The sequence below is a fragment of the Nerophis ophidion genome, linkage group LG01 (assembly GCF_033978795.1).
Source record: "Nerophis ophidion isolate RoL-2023_Sa linkage group LG01, RoL_Noph_v1.0, whole genome shotgun sequence".
Taxonomy (NCBI): domain Eukaryota; kingdom Metazoa; phylum Chordata; class Actinopteri; order Syngnathiformes; family Syngnathidae; genus Nerophis; species Nerophis ophidion.
This window is the reverse complement of record NC_084611.1, coordinates 68,990,550-69,010,117: the sequence shown is the minus strand read 5'-3', so window position 1 is coordinate 69,010,117 and position 19,568 is coordinate 68,990,550. Positions and strand designations below refer to the sequence as shown.

Here is a 19,568-nt window from a genome sequence, read left to right as displayed (position 1 = left end):
GATGAAGCTTACCACCACCAGGTGTGAATGAATGATGGGTTCCCACTTCTCTGTGAGCGCTTTGGGTGTATAATAATAGAAAAGCGTGCTATAAATCTAATCCATTATTACTATTATTATTATTAAGTATTATTCAATAAATATAAATGATACATAATAAATGGGTTGTACTTGTATAGCGCTTTTCTACCTTCAAGGTACTCAAAGCGCTTAGACATTACTTCCACATTTACCCATTCACACACACATTCACACACTGATGGAGGGAGCTGCCATGCAAAGCGCTAACCAGCACCCATCAGGAGCAAGGGTGAAGTGTCTTGCTCAGGACACAATGGACGTGACGAGGTTGGTACTATGTGGGGATTGAACCAGGGACCCTCAGGTTGTGGATGGCCACTCCCCCTTTTAGAAATTAAAAAAAAAATCTCACATACCCCTTGGCATACCTTCAAGTACCCCCAAGGGTACGCGTACCCCCATTTGAGAACCACTGGTCTAAACTATACCATTAAGATATATTCCAAAAAATATTTTCCACCTACTGATGCTGGTGGTATGGTCCTAATATACAATGCTTTAATTCAACAGAGTATATGTTAACATAAGCAATTAAACAAAGTAATGCCAACATTGGTAATATGTACACCTTAATGATGCATATTGGGGACTAATATTAGTCACTAATGAATGTGCTTTTCCTTTAGAAGATCAGGGCAAATGTGCATAGTACACCATCACGACACATGTTGTGAGTTTTGCTGATATTACTGCAGCATGTTCACTGCCACTTCCCAGCCAAAGTCACAGTTACCCCACCATGGATCCTCTGAGGCGCACAGCAGACAGTGGAAAGCCAATCTCTAAGCGAAAGAAAAAAGACCCCTCTTCTGTGGTTGCCAGCAGGCAAGCGACTTTGCCGCTACTGTGGCCTGTGCCGTATTGCCATCCGGAGTCCTCGTTGCGCAGGAGCCTTTTTGATCCCTCTGCCATTGTTAATGGCGCCCCGTCTGACACAGACAGTCTTACGACTCGATCAGGATCAGGGAAAGTCCTCACTGAGACAACATTTATTAAAGGGTTTCGATCAAGAGCTTCTGTACAATCATGCACAGACCATTCCGTTGCAACTGCTGATGAAGCAGCAGCACAGAGGTATAACACTCAAAACATCTTATTTTAAAAAAATGTGCTTTATTGATGTGTATTTTAATCATTCTTTCAGTCTTACAAAAACAAATGAATCCAGAGTCACCTTAAGACACTTATTCAATCTTCCTGCCATTGTGCATTCTGAAAGTCCTCGTCCTCCAGCAAGAGTAGACTCTCTGAATGCCATCCCTGAGACAAAATGCAAAGAAAAACCAAGAAAGACCTCGGCATCGTGCACAGACATCCCTGCTTCAACTGCTGATGAGGCAGTGGCACAGAGGTACATCTCACATTGACATACATTCGCATTCCCATCATGATTCACCTTTTTTTTGTTTCAGTTTTATTGAAGAAGACGACTCTAAAGTTGTAAGAAGAGATTTGCTCAATCTTCCCTCTATCACTCCAAGTATCTCCTGTAGCAGCCCTCGTCTCGCAGGATCCCGGAGAGGAATCACAGAGATAAAATGGACGGAAAAACCTAGAGCCAAGTCTTCCCTATCATGCGCTGACATTTCTGTCACGACGGCCGATGAAAAGACGGCACAGAGGTACTCGGAAAAATATCTGCTAAATATTCTTAAGAATGCATACATTTTATTGTTGCCTTATCCTTTTTTAGCATAATTTTTATATATTTTCCTTTATTTTTACTCTTATGCAATATTCAAATATCAAATTGTTGAAGTAGCAGTGGAGCCCTGGCCTCTGCCATGTCCAAACATGTTTGTGTCGTGGGATACAGTTCCACTCCAAATCTGTAGGAGGGAATAATGCACATTTTTCCTCAAGAGGGTTATAATTGGCACATCCACCAAACGATTCTAGTGGACTGTAAGACTGAAGAGTGAAAATACAGTGGAACCTCGTGTAGCAACCATTAGCCTCACTAAGCACCAGCGTTGAGTTGGGCGGGTACAATTTTTAGTTCTCACTTGGTCTTTGATACATTGTTGTACCGCAGTGGCGGGCCATGCATTTCCCACCGAGGCCTTCAGTGATGTCCAACTTCAAAGATTAATCAAAATACCATAATTGATTTCACCACATGACCATTGCTGGGAAATTACTATACAGAAATACAATTACGTCCTACTGGGCATTGGATCACATCAGCATTATACAAAACTTATTTTTTTCTGCAGCATTTAGGAAATCAATTAAAACTCATTAACAATTAAAACATCTTACGTGTTACTGTTAAAATTAAAATTGCAAAAAACATTAGAAGTGAAAAAAATTTATATTTCAACTCACAGTTAGTCGGAACTATTCGACGCCAGTCCCCATTTCATCGCCAGAACAGCTAAACTAACTTCCGGGATTGGCCGACATCGTCTCACAAGATGTAGTTTCTGTTTAAATATCCTTCTTGAAAATGGCCTTGCAAATATATGTCTGCCACCTAATCAAAGTTTTGTTCTCCTTCTCTGCTATCTCGGCGTGGCTTGTGATGGATACTCACTTTGCAGTGACAAGTGAGTATCCAATCACAGTCTCGTTAACATCAGGCTACTTGGATGGGCTACGATCAACAACTCGTGATCTGATTGGCTATCGCAACTGTCTATCAACTGTATGTGTTCTCAAATTCATCCGCTAATGGTCCCGATGAGTAGCCCGTCACAGGATGCGTAAACGTTAAGTTCAACGTGAGGCAATCTAAAATGCCTTACTGACAACAATTCTGAAGGCCCTTGGCAGATTTCCTACAGTATGGCAACATAAGCTAGCTGAATTCTGATTTGATACAAACTAAAACTAAAAACAACAGCACTGGAATGAACTTAATATGACATGAAGAGAATATAAATACTTTTAGATATTTAGGGAAAGTAAATAAAAAAATCATTTTATCTTTAATTATGATCATTTTTTCTGGTTATTTTAGGCCAGCAGAGAAGTCCTTTCTGGCCCTGAAGGCTCACAACTGTGGTACTGTGAAACTAAAACAAAACAAAAGAAAATCACATCGTAACATAAGCAGAAAAACAAATTGACCTGACTAACACACAGGCACATATTTTCACCGTGAAATAAATAAATGGCACGCCACTATATTGCGGTCATAGCTTGGTTGGTGGTGCCAAATACTTGAGGGTTCCAGGTTCGATCCCCGCTTCCGCCATCCAAGTCACTGCCTTTGTGTCCTTGGGCAAGACACTTTACCCACCTCCTCCCAGTCTCACCCACACTGGTATAAATGTAACTTAGATATTGGATTACATTATGTAAAAGCGCTTTGTGCCACTAGAGAAAAGTGCTATATAAATATAACTCACTTCATTTCACTGCTATTCTTAATTAACATACCTCTCTTCGCCTATCAAGAGTGCAACTGGTTGTGGGATTTCCTCGCCGAATGAAGATGGGCTTCCTCAGACCAACTGCACGCCGTGACAACACAAAAATAAGCTCACGTAAATATTGATTTATTGCCGACTATAAAGAGCAGAACACCTACATTTTAACTTTCCTTTACAAACATTTACTCACTTTAGTTATCTGTGATATCTTATATATGATTTTCTGTTAAGAGCCTGCCACGTGTTGATACTGTGACGAAGTGGTGTGTCAAACTGGCGTGTGACGTCACTGTTTATCCATTTCCCTTGACACTACCGGGGTGCATCCACACGGGAACATAAATACAAAATAACATTTGGCTCTATTGGCCACTTCACAACCAATAAACATTGTTACAACATAATTTGGTTATACAGTACTGTAAATTAAACAAACATAACAAGGGGGTGATGGATCAACTTTCTATTTATTAACAAAGTCAAAACAAGAAGTAGCTGAACTGTACCCATTTGCAGCCAACATACATTAACCCTGTGGTGCATTCATAGTTTGAAATCCCATAATTCCTTCACTTTAACAGCCAGGTGGCTGCAATGATAAGTAACTAAAGACAAAATCCATCTTTTTGTGCAGCACATGGGAGGGGGAGGGTGAAGAAGCAGTGTCAACAATGCTGTGAATAATTCCTGAATGTAGTTAAACCACACATTGCTTGTCCATTTCTTTCTTTGGACTCATAATGTGATAGCGAAACTAGTCTATTGTAGCTAACAGCAGCACAGTGCTCTGCTGACTGAATGATTGATTAGCCCACCCACAATGGATGTGCTGCCTAGCACAACATGGCTGCGTTGTGGGACACACAATGGGTGGATGACACATTCCCACACACTGACAAGGTTTGCGCACCAAAGCATATTTTTATTCGGCCTGTAGTTTGTAATTCATAACATTTGTACATTGAGAAGTTTGTAAATCGAGGTTCCACTGTAGTATTTTTGATTGCTTAATCTGACTTACAAACTGACCAAAAAAGTTTTGTTTCAGTTTTACAGAGACGGACGATTTAAAAAGCAGGAGTAAAAAGGCGACCCTGGTGGGGAAGGTTCCAGTCACTGGCATGGAGATCATTCAGATGTTTGTCAAAAACAAAGATGTGGGAGAACTGAAGGTTTTCTACTTAAAGGAACTGGAGGGTGACACATACAGGTATACAGTGTATCCAAGAAGTATTCACAGCGCTTCACTCTTTCCACATTTTGTTATGTTGCGTAGACTTATTTTAAAATGGAATATATTAATTTTTGATCTCAAAATTATACACACAATGTCCCATGAGGACAATGTGAAGTTTTTATTTTGCTAACTTATAAAAAAATAAAATTCACATGTAGAGGTATACACAACATTTTTTCATCAGTACTTTAATGATGCAGCTTTAGCAGCAATTACAGCCTCAAATATTTTTAAATACAATGCTTTAGTCAATTTTGCTCATTCCTCTTTGCAGCACCTCTCAAATTCCGTCAGGTTGGTTTTCATCCAAGATGTTTCTGTATATTGCTGCATTCATATTTCCCTCTATTGTGACGAGTCTCTTAGTTCCTGCTGCTGAAAAAAAATCCCCACCGCATTATACTGTCACCACCATGCTTGGCTGTAGGGATTGTATTAGCGTGGTGATGGCCGTTGCTTTGTTTCCTCCAAACATGAGGCCTGGCATTCACCCCAAAGAATTCAGCCTTTTTCTCATCAGACCAGAGAATTTAGGTTCCCATTGTCTGATCCAATCTTATAGGTGCATTTTGGCAAACTTTTTACGAAGAAATGTGTTCCGTCTGGCTACTATACCATGCAAGCCTGATTGGTAGATTGCTGCGAAGATGGTTGTCCTTCTAGAAGGTACTCCTCTCGCCACAGAGGAATGTTGTAGCTCTGACAGTGACCATACAATTCTTGGTCACCTCCCTGACTAAACTAAGATGAATGCAGCAATGTACAGAAACATTCTGAATGAAAACCAACGCTTCCCATCAAACTTGATGGAACTTGAAAGGTGCTGCAACAAGTAATGGGCAAAACTGCTTAGAGATAGGTGTGCCAAGCTTGTGGCATCATATTCAAAAATACTTGAGGCTTTAATTTCTGCCAAAGGTGCATCAACAAGGTATTGTGTAAAAACTGAATACTTATGCACATACGATTTTTTTTCTACATTGTCATTACGGGGTATTGTCTGTAGAATTTTGAGGACAAACATGATTTTACAACATTTTGGAAAATGGCTATAATTTAAAAAAAAATATGCAAAAAATGATGCACTGTAAATGTTTTCTGTATGCTCTGTAAACAAATATCAAACAGGTCAAGTGCAAATGTGCAGCATTGAATACATTGTTTTGCTCGATTCTTTTTCTGCAGACCTTATGACCTGCAAGTAGTCCCAGCTAGTGAAGCTGGTCCCGAGCACTACGTCTTCACTCCCAGCACAGTGCTGCACGTCACACAGAAAGGTTACGGTGGACTCGTCAGTTTGGAAGAGTGGTACAGGGAGTCTGTGCTCTGGACAGCTTTGCAGGCATTCCCCTTTTTCAGGGCATTCATATTGAGAAATGCATTCAATCGGTAAGTGACACTTGAAAAAACTAATGTTGCGGACAAAGCTGTTTTATTTTACTGTTTTTACCAATACAATGGTCCTGGGTTTGATCCTGGGCTCGGGATCTTTCTGTGTGGCGTTTGCATGTTCTCCCTGTGACTGTGTGGATTCCCTCCGGGTATTCCAGCTTCCTCCCACCTACAAAGACATGCATCTAGAGATAGGTTGATTGGCAACACTAAATTGGCCCTAGTGTGTGAACGTGAGTGTGAATGTTGTCTGTCTATCTGTGTTGGCCCTGTGATGAGGTGACGACTTGTCCAGAGTGTACCCTGTCTACCGCCCAAATGCAGCTGAGATAGGCTCCAGCACTCCCCGCCATCCCAAAAGGCACGAGCAGTAGAAAATGAATGATTGGAATCCTTGCGCCAAAAACACAGGATTTCAACATATATTACAAAATGCGCCTTATTAGCATTTCAAATGAAATATTTTTGTCCACTGACATCAGTCAGTTTAATACAATGTACCAGTCTCTTCAGGATCTCACAAGTCTTTATTGAGATGCCTTAATTTGAGTTCTTCTAAAAAATTGCAATGGACAATTCAGAGGTTTTTTTAGGTGTTTGTTGCGATTAAGTTGCAGGAGTAAGTGAAAGTTACAATAAATAGTAATGATTTTCCCTCGGTAATTATAATATTGAAATTTGCTGAAGAAAAAGTAATTCATGAAGAAATACGAAAAAAAAGACAGAGAAAATCATCTAGTCAACATGGCACACAAAAATGTACAAAATCAGCTTTATCTATCACAATAAAGTACACGTGTTTTACAAAGATACTGAAAAGGATAACTCAGCCTTCACCTAAGAAAAAAAAACTTTCAGTTAAAATTATTTTTTTTCATGTTGAAGACAAGTAAATAATAGAAATAATCTTGAATGAAATTTTTAGAAATGACACTTCATTGCAAAGCTTTACTTCTAGTATTTTCTCTTGAAAAGATGTGAAATAGTAAAAACAGTTAAAGCGTGTATTCACTTTAGTGAGATACTGTATTTACTGTGCATCCGGAAAGCATTCAAAGCTATTCCCTTTTTCCACATTTTGTTAAATTTGAAGCCTCATTCTAAAGTGGAATACATTCTGTTTTGCCCTTAAAATTCTATAGACAATATCTGATAATTACAATATGAAAAGTTTACATTTGTGCATAGTTTGTAAAACAAAAAACACCAAAGACAGCCTTTTTTCCTATTATTATCATTATTATTATGCTTTATTATCTGCTCTGTTATCCACAGCTTGCTGACATTCTTCTGCATGTTTTGAAAGTCAGTCGTGAATTTTGGTTTGTGTTTTCACACATTGCACATAATTTACCTGCGTTTTCCATGAGATTATTGGTTAAATGCGTTGGGTATGCTGATGACCTTTGTCTTCCAACACAGGGCAAACAATTCATCGACATCAACAACCCCCATACATAAGCATTCGGCTGCAAATATAATGTATTACCAACAATGGAACCTAAAAGCAAATCCCTCCGAAACTCATGTAACCTCATTCCTTCTAAAAAAAACAAAAAACAGGCAGTTTACCAGACAAAGGTCTCTTGGTTTTGGCAAATCCTTCAATCTCACCAAAAATCAATTTAACCCAGAGTAACCTTAGACAGGGCTATCACCTATAACGAACATATTAAAAACCTAAAAAGAAAGTCAGTATAAGGATTAATAGTTAAAAAACTCAAAATAGGGAGCAAACCCACCAACACACAGGACTACCGCCCTTTCATTCAGTTATTCTAGAGCAGACTACTGCGCCCCTGTGTGGTGCCGAGCCTCCCATGCGCATAACGTAGATGCAGAGCTTAACGAAGCATGCAGGATCATCACAAGATACCTGTGCCCAACACCAATCAATAGTTTACACAGACTTGCTGGATTAGCACCTCCAGTCAATCACAATCAATCCCACAGCCCATAATACAAATGCTATTATGCCACCAGGCTCGGCACTGAACAGGAGGGAATGGTGAGCACTAAATAGGGCACGTGCAGGGGTATGCACAACCGGCACAGACATGGCAAGGTGGGGCCTAAAAACTGACAGCCGGTGCGACTGTTGTGAACCACATCAAATAATAATGCCTTTTAAACCAGGTCCATGTCACAAACAACAACGTGAAAAAAGCCACACCCCTGGCTAAGACTTACTTGGCTCTCAGTATAGTCCGATAAGATATGATGATTGCTGAAATGTCGCTAAATTGTGAAGAGAAATTGCGAGTAACGAGGCTGCACAAATTTCGCAGGGATCGGTTAAGTGTGCGTGAACTGGTGACGTTGCGAAATCCTGGAAGAACTGATTTATTAGATAATATACAGTAACTAAGATTGTGACCAGTAAGGTTACACAATAATTTTTTTGGATTTTTTACTAGGTGGTATAAAAATGTGCGTCAGACTGTATTCAACCGACGTTTTGAGGAAGTGCAGGCAATACTGCTTACAAATATCCCCCAGTACAGAAATGGCCTTTTGCTTCTATCCAAGTAAGTCAAGTCTTTGTTTGGGGGGAATTAAATATTTTTTCCATATGTGGGATCAAATCTGTTTTAATACTGAATAAAGACTCCAGTTTGTTCAAAAGAGTCAAAAAGGTTGATAAACCTTTGTCATCATAGCTTTTTTCCAGGTATTTATTTTCAAAAGTGTGGCACAATGAGCCTCTCCTCAGAGATTATAATACTGTTAGGGCCTCGCTTACTGCATGAAGAAACACATTTTCTGGAGCTTAGACATGCTTGAAGTACGTTTAGCATGTTTAGAAAAATATTTTATTTATTTTTCCCAAGCTGCTGCACTTCCTTTGAATTCTTAAGGAAGCCTCTCAGGGGAGGACTGCCACAAATTTGAAAAAAACAAAAAAAACTGCGATAGAGCATCTGAATTCTCTTGTAATAATGGTAAAAAACTTTCAACAGAACCATCCAGGAACTCAAAGAGACACACTTGCTACCCCTGGATAAGTCTAAAAAGTACACATTGTTGGAATTTAAGAATGCCCTTCTCACCAGTATGCAACAAGTTTTGCTTATCTTGAAAAGGTTATCACAGTATCGTGTCGACATCTTTTGTAAGGTACCTTCTTCAAACTTTCAAGCTTGTGTAGTGTGGAGAGAAAAAGAAGATATGGTAGAGAGAGTACATGCATTTTTGGCACATAATGTATCAAATGTTTTCCCCCTAGGCCAAAGATGTTAGTTTTAAGGCCCAGCAGGAGCTGCAGTTGCACTTAGAGTACGCCGACAAGCAACATCATTGCTGCAAACCCATTCACCTGCATAAGGCTCACCTGCAGCAGCTACAAAGGGAGTTTGCGCTTGCCGAGGGCATCGTGCAGAGGCTGGGGAACTTTGCCACCCTCATCAATCAGATCATTGTGCAGAGTCTCGTGACCATCATCAAACAGAACTCTGTGTCGTTCCTTCACAACGTTTTGAAGGTGAAGTGCGAGAGTTTGTTCATAGCGATGTGACAGAATAATGTTGACTGAATGTTTTGGTCTTCGTCAGCGGGAAAAATCTGTGGATGGATGTCTCTTCCAATCTGACCTGTGTGTTGATGATGACAGTCAGCTGTCTCTTGAACCACCTTTACGTCTCTTCCGAGAAACAGTCAGTCAGGCTCTCTGGACTGTTGGTGACTCCATCTGCCAGGTGACCAACATGTTTATCTCAAAATAATACACTACTAAATGCTGACATTGTGTTTTTAAGCTACTGTTCAAGGCCCTCAATTTGCAAATCAGACTGATCAAAAACATGATTTGACATAAATGAGTTACATATTTAAACACCTCCTTATGATTTTTCTTGCAGATGTGTGTCACTTGTGGATTTTTCATGGAAGTCAGCAGCAACCTTGGTTATCAGGATGAAAAACCTGACCCCAGCTCCAGTTCTTCTCCTGTTGTCATTGACTTTTCAGGTATCTTTTTTTGTCCTAAGCTTCCTTTTCTATTCCTACAAAACTACGAGTCAAGCATTATTCACATTTATGTTATTCTAGGGCAGATGTTGGCAAAATACGGCCCGCAGCTTGAATACTGTACGACCCTTTAAGCTTTTCAATCTGGCCCTCTGAATGTTTCCAAATTATGATTATTCACCAATCCTTGGCAATTATTTTGACTCCGGGGCCATAGTGAGAGAAAAAAATGTGCCTTTGAGAAACTCCAAAGACAACCTGGATGAAAAATTGATGTTTACGAGTATTTATATGTATGTATGTATAACTATATATATATATATATATATATATATATATATACACATATATATATATATATATATATATATATATATATATATATATATATACACATATATATATATATATATATATATATATACACATATATATATATATATATGTATATATATATATATACACATATATATATATATATATATATATATATATATATATACATATATATATATATATATATATATATATATATATATATATATATATCCCCGCGACCCCAAAAGGGACAAGCGGTAGAAAACGGATGGATGGGCATATATATATATATATATATCCCCGCGACCCCAAAAGGGACAAGCGGTAGAAAACGGATGGATGGGCATATATATATATATATATATACATATATATGTGTGTCTGTATATATATATAGGTGTATTTATATATATATCCATATATATATATATATCCATATATATATATATATATATATATATGTGTGTGTATACAGTAGAAATGCGCGCTTTGCGGTCTCATTTGCGGAGTCCGCGGATAAACCGCAGGTCGGGTGAGTGACATGACGAAAAAATAGATTTTAAATAGATTCGGGCGGGTGGCGGTTGGACCATTCGGAAATATTTGATATACATAGTTCAGGGATCGGCAATCTTTACCACTCAAAGAGCCATTTTGACCCGTGTCACAATGCGAAGAAGACAATAGGAGCCGCTATCATTCTTGCGAATATCTGCTGGCGGTCACCCAGTTAACAAGTATTAGGGCGTGCGATGAAGCCATTGCCTTTGACTCCTTCTTCAACATGTACAAACTGCTTGCAAGTCCAGCAACATGTTGTATGTGGCTTCTGCAAACAGACGCACATGACTGCAAGGCATACTGGGTGATTCTGAGTACACTGATGGTTGTGATATAAACAATTTTAACACTCTTACTGATATGCACCACACTGTGAAGCCACACCAAACAAGAATGACGAACACATTTCGGGAGAACATCCTCACAGTAACACAACATAAACGCAACACAACAAATACCCAGAATCCTTTGCATCCATGCGTATTCCTGAATATATTATACACCCCGCTAGCACCAAACCCCGCCCCCCACACTCCCCGTGCGTCGGTAAGGTGGGCGGGGTTGGGGGCGCAGGGTTTGGTGCTAGCGGGGTGTAAAATATATTCAGGAAGAGTCGTGGATGCAAAGGATTCTGGGTATTTGTTCTGTTGGTTTTATGTTATTTCTGTGAGGATGTTCTCCCGAAATGTGTTTCTCATTCTTGTTTGGTGTGGCTTAACAGCGTGGCGCATATTAGTAAGAGTGTTAAAATTGTTTATATCACAACCATCAGTGTACTCTGTGTCACCCAGTATGCCTTTCAATCTTGTGCGTGTGTCTGCGGAAGCTGCACACAACATGTTGCTGGACTGGCAAACAGTTTGTACATGTTGTAGGCGTTAAAGGCAATGGCTGTATAGCACGCCCTTATTCCCGTTAACAGGATGAGCTCCAGCAGATATTCGCGAGAATATTTGCGGCTCCCATTGTCTTCTTTACTCTGTGAAACGGGTCAGAATAGCTCTTAGAGTGATAAAGATTGTTGACCCCTGATAAATAACAACGGGCGGGTGGCGGACGGTTGCAGTTTTGATAAAATGTTGGTTCGGGTGGATGGCGGGTGGATGACGACTTTAGTGATGCGGTTGCGGATGATATAATTGCCTATCCGTGCATCTCTAGTATACTGGGTTAACCCTAAACTGCCAAGATTCCTGTGGCATTGGGGGGCATGGTTTTGGCCGTGGTTTTGGGCGTGGTTTAATGACATCTTCTAGTAATTTGTTATATGATTTTTTTTTTAAGTCTGAAAAAATTTACACATACCTTTAAAAGAAATCTGTTATTATGAATTAGTATAACACTAATTCAATACATATATATATGCTTTTTGTACATTATACTTTGTAGGGATTCCTTCAAGTGTTTCCAGGCTTTTATTTACTTTAAAAACAATTAAAAACAACTAGCAACAAATGTAGCATCATCTTCTGGTGTTATTATAGAATGTACTCGTGCTTAGAGACAGCTTCTGTCCCTCGATGTCTCTGACGAAAGTAGAGAGCTGTAGTGAGCATGACGTCACGCTTGATTGGCGCTGCTGCTCTAGTTGGACTTTCTCTTCTTAAAAGCCGCCAATGTCCTCCTAATATTTGCACATTTTGTAGATGGCTGTCCACGGGTATATCTGCAATATATTTAAAAATCATGTACAGATTGCAGACATGCTGACAACGTTCCAGACAATGGCATGCGTTTTGTTTACATTTGGTCTTGGCAGCATGGTTTTTGGTGATCAAAGTCTTTTATCGGTGGTTTTGTTTTCGGTAATTCACTTGTCAATAGTGTGCAAATAATAGGCTATAAACATCCATCCATCCATCCATTTTCTACCGCTTATTCCCTTTTGGGGTTGCGGGGGGCGCTGGCGCCTATCTCAGCTACAATCGGGCGGAAGGCAGGGTACACCCTGGACAAGTCGCCACCTCATCGCAGGGCCAACACAGATAGACAGACAACATTCAAACTCACATTAACACACTAGGACCACTTTAGTGTTGCCAATCAACCTATCCCCAGGTGCATGTCTTTGGAAGTGGGAGGAAGCCGGAGTACCCGGAGGGAACCCACGCATTCACAGGGAGAACATGTGAACTCCACACAGAAAGATCCCGAGCCTGGACTGCAGGACCTTCGTATTGTGAGGCAGACGCACTAACCCGTCTGCCACCTATATATAGTCGTGGTCAAAAGTTTACATACACTTGTAAAGAACATATTGTAATGGCTGTCTTGAGTTTCCCAAAAAATCTACAATTCTTATCTTTTGTGATAGAGTGATTGGAGCACATACTTGTTGGTCACAAAAAACATTCATGAAATTTGGTTCTTTTATGAGTTTATTATGGGTCTACTGAAAATGTGAACAAATCTGTTGGGTCAAAAGTATACATACAGCAATGTTAATATTTGATTACATGTCCATTGGCAAGTTTCACTGTAATAAGGCACTTTTGGTACCCATCTACATGCTTCTGGCAAGCTTCTGGTTGAATTTTTGACCAATCCTCTTGACAAGATTGGTGCGGTTCAGCTAAATTTTATGGTTGTGTAAGTCAGGACTTTGGGAAGGCCATTCTAAAACCTTAATTCTAACCTGATTTTGCCATTCCTTTACCACTTTTGATGTGTGTTTGGCGTTGTTGTCCTTTTGGAACACCCAACTGCGCCCAAGACCCAACCTCCGGGCTGATGATTTTAGGTTGTCCTGAAGAATTTGGAGGTAATCCTCCTTTTTCATTGTCCCATTTACTCTCTGTAAAACACCAGTTCCATTGGCAGCAAAACAGGCCCAGAGCATAATACTACCACCACCATGCTTGATGGTAGGACGGTGTTCCAGGGATTAAGGGCCTCACCTTATCTCCTCTAAACACATTGCTGAGTATTGTGGCCTAACAGCTCAATTTTTCTTTCATCTGCCCACAGAACTTTCCTCCAAAGGTTTTTGTCCATGTGATGTCAGATGAAACGAAAATTGAGCTAATTGGCCAAAATACCCAGCAATATGTTCGGAGGAGAAAAGGTGAGGCCTTTAATCCCAGGAACACCACCCTACCATCAAGCATGGTGGTGGTAGTGTTATACTCTGGGACTGTTTTGCTGCCAATGGAACTAGTGCTTTAAATGGGACAGTTTGCTGCTAATCACATGGACAGACAAAAGACCTTCTGGAGGATAGTTCTGTGGTCAGATGAAACAAAAATTTAGCTGTTGGCCACAATACCCACCAATATCTTTGGAAGAGAAAAGGTGAGGCCTTTAATCCCAGGAACACCAATCCTACCATCAAGCATCGTGATGGTAGTGTTCTGCTCTTGGCCTATTTTCCTGCCAATGGAACTAGTGCTTTACAGAGTAAATGGGGCAATGAAAAAGGAGGATTACCTCCAAATTCTTCAGGACAACCTAAAATCATCAGCCTGGAGGTTGGGTCTCGGGCGCAGTTGGGTGTTCCAACAGGACAATGACCCATACACACGTAAAAAATTGTAATGGAATGGCTAAATCAGGCTAGAATTAAGGTTATAGCAGCCCTCAGTGATGTGTGACTTCAATGATTACCTCTCAAAATACCATGATTGATGTCCCCACATGACCATTGCTGGAGAAATACTATACAGGAACATATTTACACCCTACTGGGCATTGTACAAAACAAGTTATTTTTTGGCGCACTTAAAAATCAGTAAACCCGCATCAGCAATTAAAACATATGTTTTACTTCTGTGATACTGTTATAATTAAAATAGGTGAAAAAATAAAAAAAAATTAAATATCTGAACTCACATTTCATCGACAGCTGAGCTAGCTTCCGGGGTTGGCCAAGATGGTCTCACAAGATGTAGTTTCTCTTTAAATATCGTTTTTGAAAATGGCCTTGCAAGTATGTGTTGTCTTGTCTAATCTTAAAAAAAGCAGACGAGGCGTGTTGGCTGTGTTTTAAAGTTTACTCCACAGTTGCTCATCCTGGCAGGCATGTCCACATTCAACAACCTAAACAGGGCTACTGCGCATGCTCTTTACTACTGTGGCATGTTGGGTAATGGAGTTCTTATGTTACCAAGCTCATAACATCACTATGTATCTGCCTTAGGCCATCTAGAAGGCCTTACTGACAATAACGTGTGAGCTGAATGGCTATTGCAACTGCCAGTCACTGCATGTCCCCGTTCACTGACAGTGCACAGACGCCTGCATTGCTGATTCTGAAGGCCTGAGGCAGATTAGGTACAACATGGCAACATAAGCCAGCCGAATTCTGATTGGATAAAAACTCTGTAAACTATAAAACAACAGTGCTGGAAGTAGCATAATATGACATGAAGAGAATATGAGTACTTTTAGGTATTTAGGGAAAGTAAATAAAAAAATAATTTTATCTTTAATTAAGATGATAATTTCTGGTTATGTTAGGCGAGCAGAGAAGGCCTTGCTGGCCCTGACGGCACACCACTGGGTTATAGAATGGCCTTCCCAAAGTCCTGACTTAAACCTGTGGACAATGAAACGAGTTCACGTCAGAAAACTTTTGTCAAGAGGAGTGGTCAAAAATTCAACCAGAAGCTTGCCAGAACTTTGAGGATGGCTACCAAAATCGCCTTATTGCAGTTAAATTTGCCAAGGGACAAGTAAACCCATATTAACATTGCTCTATGTATACTTTGTACCCAGCTGATTTGGTCACATTTTCAGTAGACCCATAATAAATTCATAAAAGAACCAAACTTCATTAATGTTTTACTTTACTAAAAAATATGTCCGCCCTTATCTTGCGAGATTTCTACAAGAGTACCGTTCTCGTTTGTGGGTGACAGCCAGAGGTGGGTAGTAACGCGCTCCATTTACTCCGTTACATCTACTTGAGTAACTTTTGGGATAAATTGTACTTCTAAGAGTAGTTTTTATGCAACATACTTTTACTTTTACTTGAGTATATTTATAGAGAAGGAACGTTACTTTTACTCCGCTCCATTTATCTACAATCAGGTCGCTACTCGCTACTTTTTTTTTTTTTTTATCGATCTCTTAATGCAAGCTTTGTTTGTTTTGATTTTGTCAGACACGCATTCAAAGTAGGAACTACGCATGCTTGCGTTTCACCAATCACATGCAGTCACTGGTGACGTTGGACCAATTAAACAGAGCCAGGTGGTCACGTGACCGTCACACGTACAACCCGACATGTTGAAAACCTTATTGGGGTGTTACCATTTAGTGGTCAACTGTACGGAATATGTACTGTACTGTGCAATCTACAAATAAAAGTTTTAATCAATCAACCAATCAATCAAAAGTGTAAAGGAAAAAAGACACTTTTTATTTCAACCGTACTTCCCGTCAAAAGCCTAAAGACTGATCGCCCGGTTCCTGTCTTCACAATAAAAGTGCTGCTCCATCGCGCCTGCGTTAACAAAATAAGAGTCTCCGAAAGCCAGCGCGAACAAACTAGCAAACTACGGAGTTTGCCGCCAATGTATTTCTTGTAAAGTGTATAAAAACGAATATGGAAGCTGGACAAATAAGATGCCAAAAACCTACGACTTTCATGTGGTATTAGACAGAAAGGAGGAACTTTTTTTCTCCTCCATTTGAAAACCGGGACGTTATCAGCACTACTGTCTGATTCCAACCAATACAAGTCATCAGAATCAGGTAATACACCAACTTTTATTCTTGTCTTCATTAAAGATAGGAATCTATATGTCAAACATGCATGTATATTCATTAAAACACCTTTAACATGTGAACAAAAACCGCAAAATAAATAAATATAAATTATATACTGTATATATAAAGGTATGTATATATATATATATATATATATATATATATATATATATATATACATATATATATATATATATATATATATATATATATACATATATATATATATACATATATATATATGATGTGTGTATATATGTATATATGAGGTAGATCACCTCGACTTGGTCATTTATTAAGTAATTGATAAATGTTGAAAAACTTATTGGGGTGTTACCATTTAGTGGTCAATTGTACGGAATATGTACTGTACTGTGCAATCTACTAATAAAAGTTTCAATCAATCAATCAATGCCTACTGAGCCTATGGTGCTGTTAAGTTATTGTGGCTCAATTTGCCTTAATTTTCATTTTATTTTAATGTATGATTATTTAATATATAATATTGTTTTAGTTGCTTAAGAGATATTCCTGGCTCTGAATTTGCTTATTGCTATTTTTATGTTTTTGTGCATAAAACGAACAGGTTACTCATCAGTTACTCAGTACTTGAGTAGTTTTTTCACAACATACTTTTTACTTTTACTCGAGTAAATATTTGGGTGACTACTCCTTACTTTTACTTGAGTAATACATCTCTAAAGTAACAGTACTCTTACTTGAGTACAATTTCTGGCTACTCTACCCACCTCTGGTGACAGCACCGAAAGAGTTTACAAACATTGCAACCCTGAATATTAAATCTAAAGTGTGGTTAACAATTGGATAAAAAAAAAAAAGAATGGTCAGTTGGATAAAACTATGGCTATTTGTAATGTTTGGAAAGCAGCGATAGAGTAGCGGCAGTAAGGCTAGTTTGAGCACTCACCTGTTCTGATGGCATGAAGACACTCAAGCCGGTGATGAGGGATCTAGGGATGCTAATGCTAGCAGACCTACCAACTGGCAAGACAGTATACACGGATTTGAAAGACTTCCAGCCCAACTTAGATACAACTCTGCAAGGTAATCACATCAACTACTACACTGTTCATTAGGGATGTATACAGAGTACCGGTATATTTTAGTACTGCTCTCTAATTTGGTCGGTCCTTCTGGCCGTGATGATTCTGGACTATGGATACTGTTTCCGATATTTTTTTATTCAGCTGATCGTCATATTTATGATACGCTGCATATACTTAACAAATCGACTTGCAATAATTGCAAATAATCAGAATCAGAAGTACTTTATTAATCCCAGAGAGGAAATTAAATCTTTCAGCACAATCCTATTCAAGATCTGACAAATATTACAGGGAGACAGAACAGGATCGCTGACTGGTCTGCCAATTTCCGGCGCCCCTCACAAAAAGGTTGAGATACAGGTAAACAATGGGGGGGGTGAGAAAAAAAAATCGGTCTAAGCCTGGGCCCCAGGAGAAGGGGTCCAGACTGAGGCCAAGGGAAATAACAACTAGTAGCCTCTTACATGTGTGCAAGAGGGAAACATCAAAGGACATTAAAGACATCAAAAGAGCATAGCTGATGCAACCAGCCAAATATACATCCATCCATCCATCCATTTCTACTGCTTATTCCCTTTGGGGTCGCGGGGGATGCTGGTGCCTATCTCAGCTACAATCGGGCGGAAGGCGGGGTACACCCTGGACAAGTCGCAACCTCATTGCAGGGCCAACACAGATAGACAGACAACATTCACACTCACATTCACACACTAGGGGCAATTTAGTGTTGCCAATCAACCTATCCCCATACATACAGCTAAGAATAAAAAGTAAAAGAAACATATACACTGTGGTGGCCTTTGCGGTGTTCCACGCCATCGTCTGCTGGGGTGGAGGAAGCATGGCCAGAGTCAGGAGCAGACCAACAAAGCAACCAAGAGAGCTGACTCCACTCTCGGCCACCCACTAACTCGGCCAGTGTCCAGTCCGCTTGGATGAGCAAAGATGCGTCTAAGGAGACTGAGCTGTCCGATACCTGCTCATTCAGCCAAGACACTGTGAAGCCTGTCTTCGCAGCCATGTCTCTTTATGTGCATCTCCTCCAGTCTCTCCAAACAAACTCTGGTGTGGCAGATACCCAGTAGCTGGTCTACATGGCCAAAAGGCTCCTGGGAGGCAGATCCAGAAGTCCACAAAAAGCCCCGCAGAAGTCACGAAAGTGCCACCCCTTGTCACACAGTCCCAAAGGGTCCCGAACCATAAGGCAAAAAAATATATATATATAAAACACATGAAAACAAGAGGGAAACGCAAATGGATGACACAAGAGCACAGAGCTCCTGCCAACAGCAGCCACTACAGCGGCACCATCTTGGAAGAAAAAAAAAGCAACACCACCCAAAGATTTTAAACACAACAATTCATCCTCAAATCTTTCAAGTGAACGATCGCATTCTCGTTGTCTCCTCTTCAACAAATGGACAAAGTTTTTCGCTAAGTAGATTCACAGCTGACCTGGACATTCAAAAGTTCTCTTGCCTTTCCCCTGGCACAACAAACTTGTTGAAAAATATATCCCACCAGGCTGCCGTTCTTCCAGGCTTTATTCAAAACCATTGCTCAGCTCAACATTGCTGTGTTGCCGTCTGAGATGTGTTGTATCCGAAATAGCTGCAGTCGTGCGTTTCCTTCTCTTAAGGTATTCATGTGGGATATCTACAAGGGCCTGTACATGTAGAAGAAGGAGAAACATGGGCATGTCTGGATGATTCGCCTCCATCTTTCTAGTGATTACCTACAAGTGCAAACTGGTTGTTGTGAAGCTGGCTGTGGCGTGTTCTTTCTGACGTCACTTTCTCTCCGAACTCCGTTTATTAACGATCAATGAGTACATACAGAGCTAAGAGCCGAAGATTCAAG

At 39.9% G+C, this 19,568-nt stretch overlaps 2 protein-coding genes across 3 annotated transcripts in view; both read left to right on the top strand.

Moving 5' to 3' along the window:
• LOC133558359 (extracellular serine/threonine protein kinase FAM20C-like) overlaps positions 1-19,568 on the top strand; it is a 122,483-nt gene that overhangs the window by 50,638 nt on the left and 52,277 nt on the right. The gene's annotated exons all lie outside the window — the stretch shown is intronic.
• The window catches only part of LOC133558348 (dynein heavy chain domain-containing protein 1-like), a 69,391-nt gene that overhangs the window by 2,265 nt on the left and 47,558 nt on the right, over positions 1-19,568 (top strand). For both annotated transcript variants that reach the window (XM_061909665.1, XM_061909656.1), the window contains exons 2-11: positions 708-1,155; positions 1,226-1,432; positions 1,494-1,703; positions 4,507-4,668; positions 5,881-6,084; positions 8,505-8,615; positions 9,048-9,204; positions 9,314-9,568; positions 9,639-9,782; positions 9,945-10,053. In XM_061909665.1, coding sequence (XP_061765649.1) covers positions 821-1,155; positions 1,226-1,432; positions 1,494-1,703; positions 4,507-4,668; positions 5,881-6,084; positions 8,505-8,615; positions 9,048-9,204; positions 9,314-9,568; positions 9,639-9,782; positions 9,945-10,053 — 1,894 coding nt within the window. In that variant the 5' untranslated portion in view covers positions 708-820. The remainder of the gene's footprint in view (positions 1-707; positions 1,156-1,225; positions 1,433-1,493; positions 1,704-4,506; positions 4,669-5,880; positions 6,085-8,504; positions 8,616-9,047; positions 9,205-9,313; positions 9,569-9,638; positions 9,783-9,944; positions 10,054-19,568) is intronic.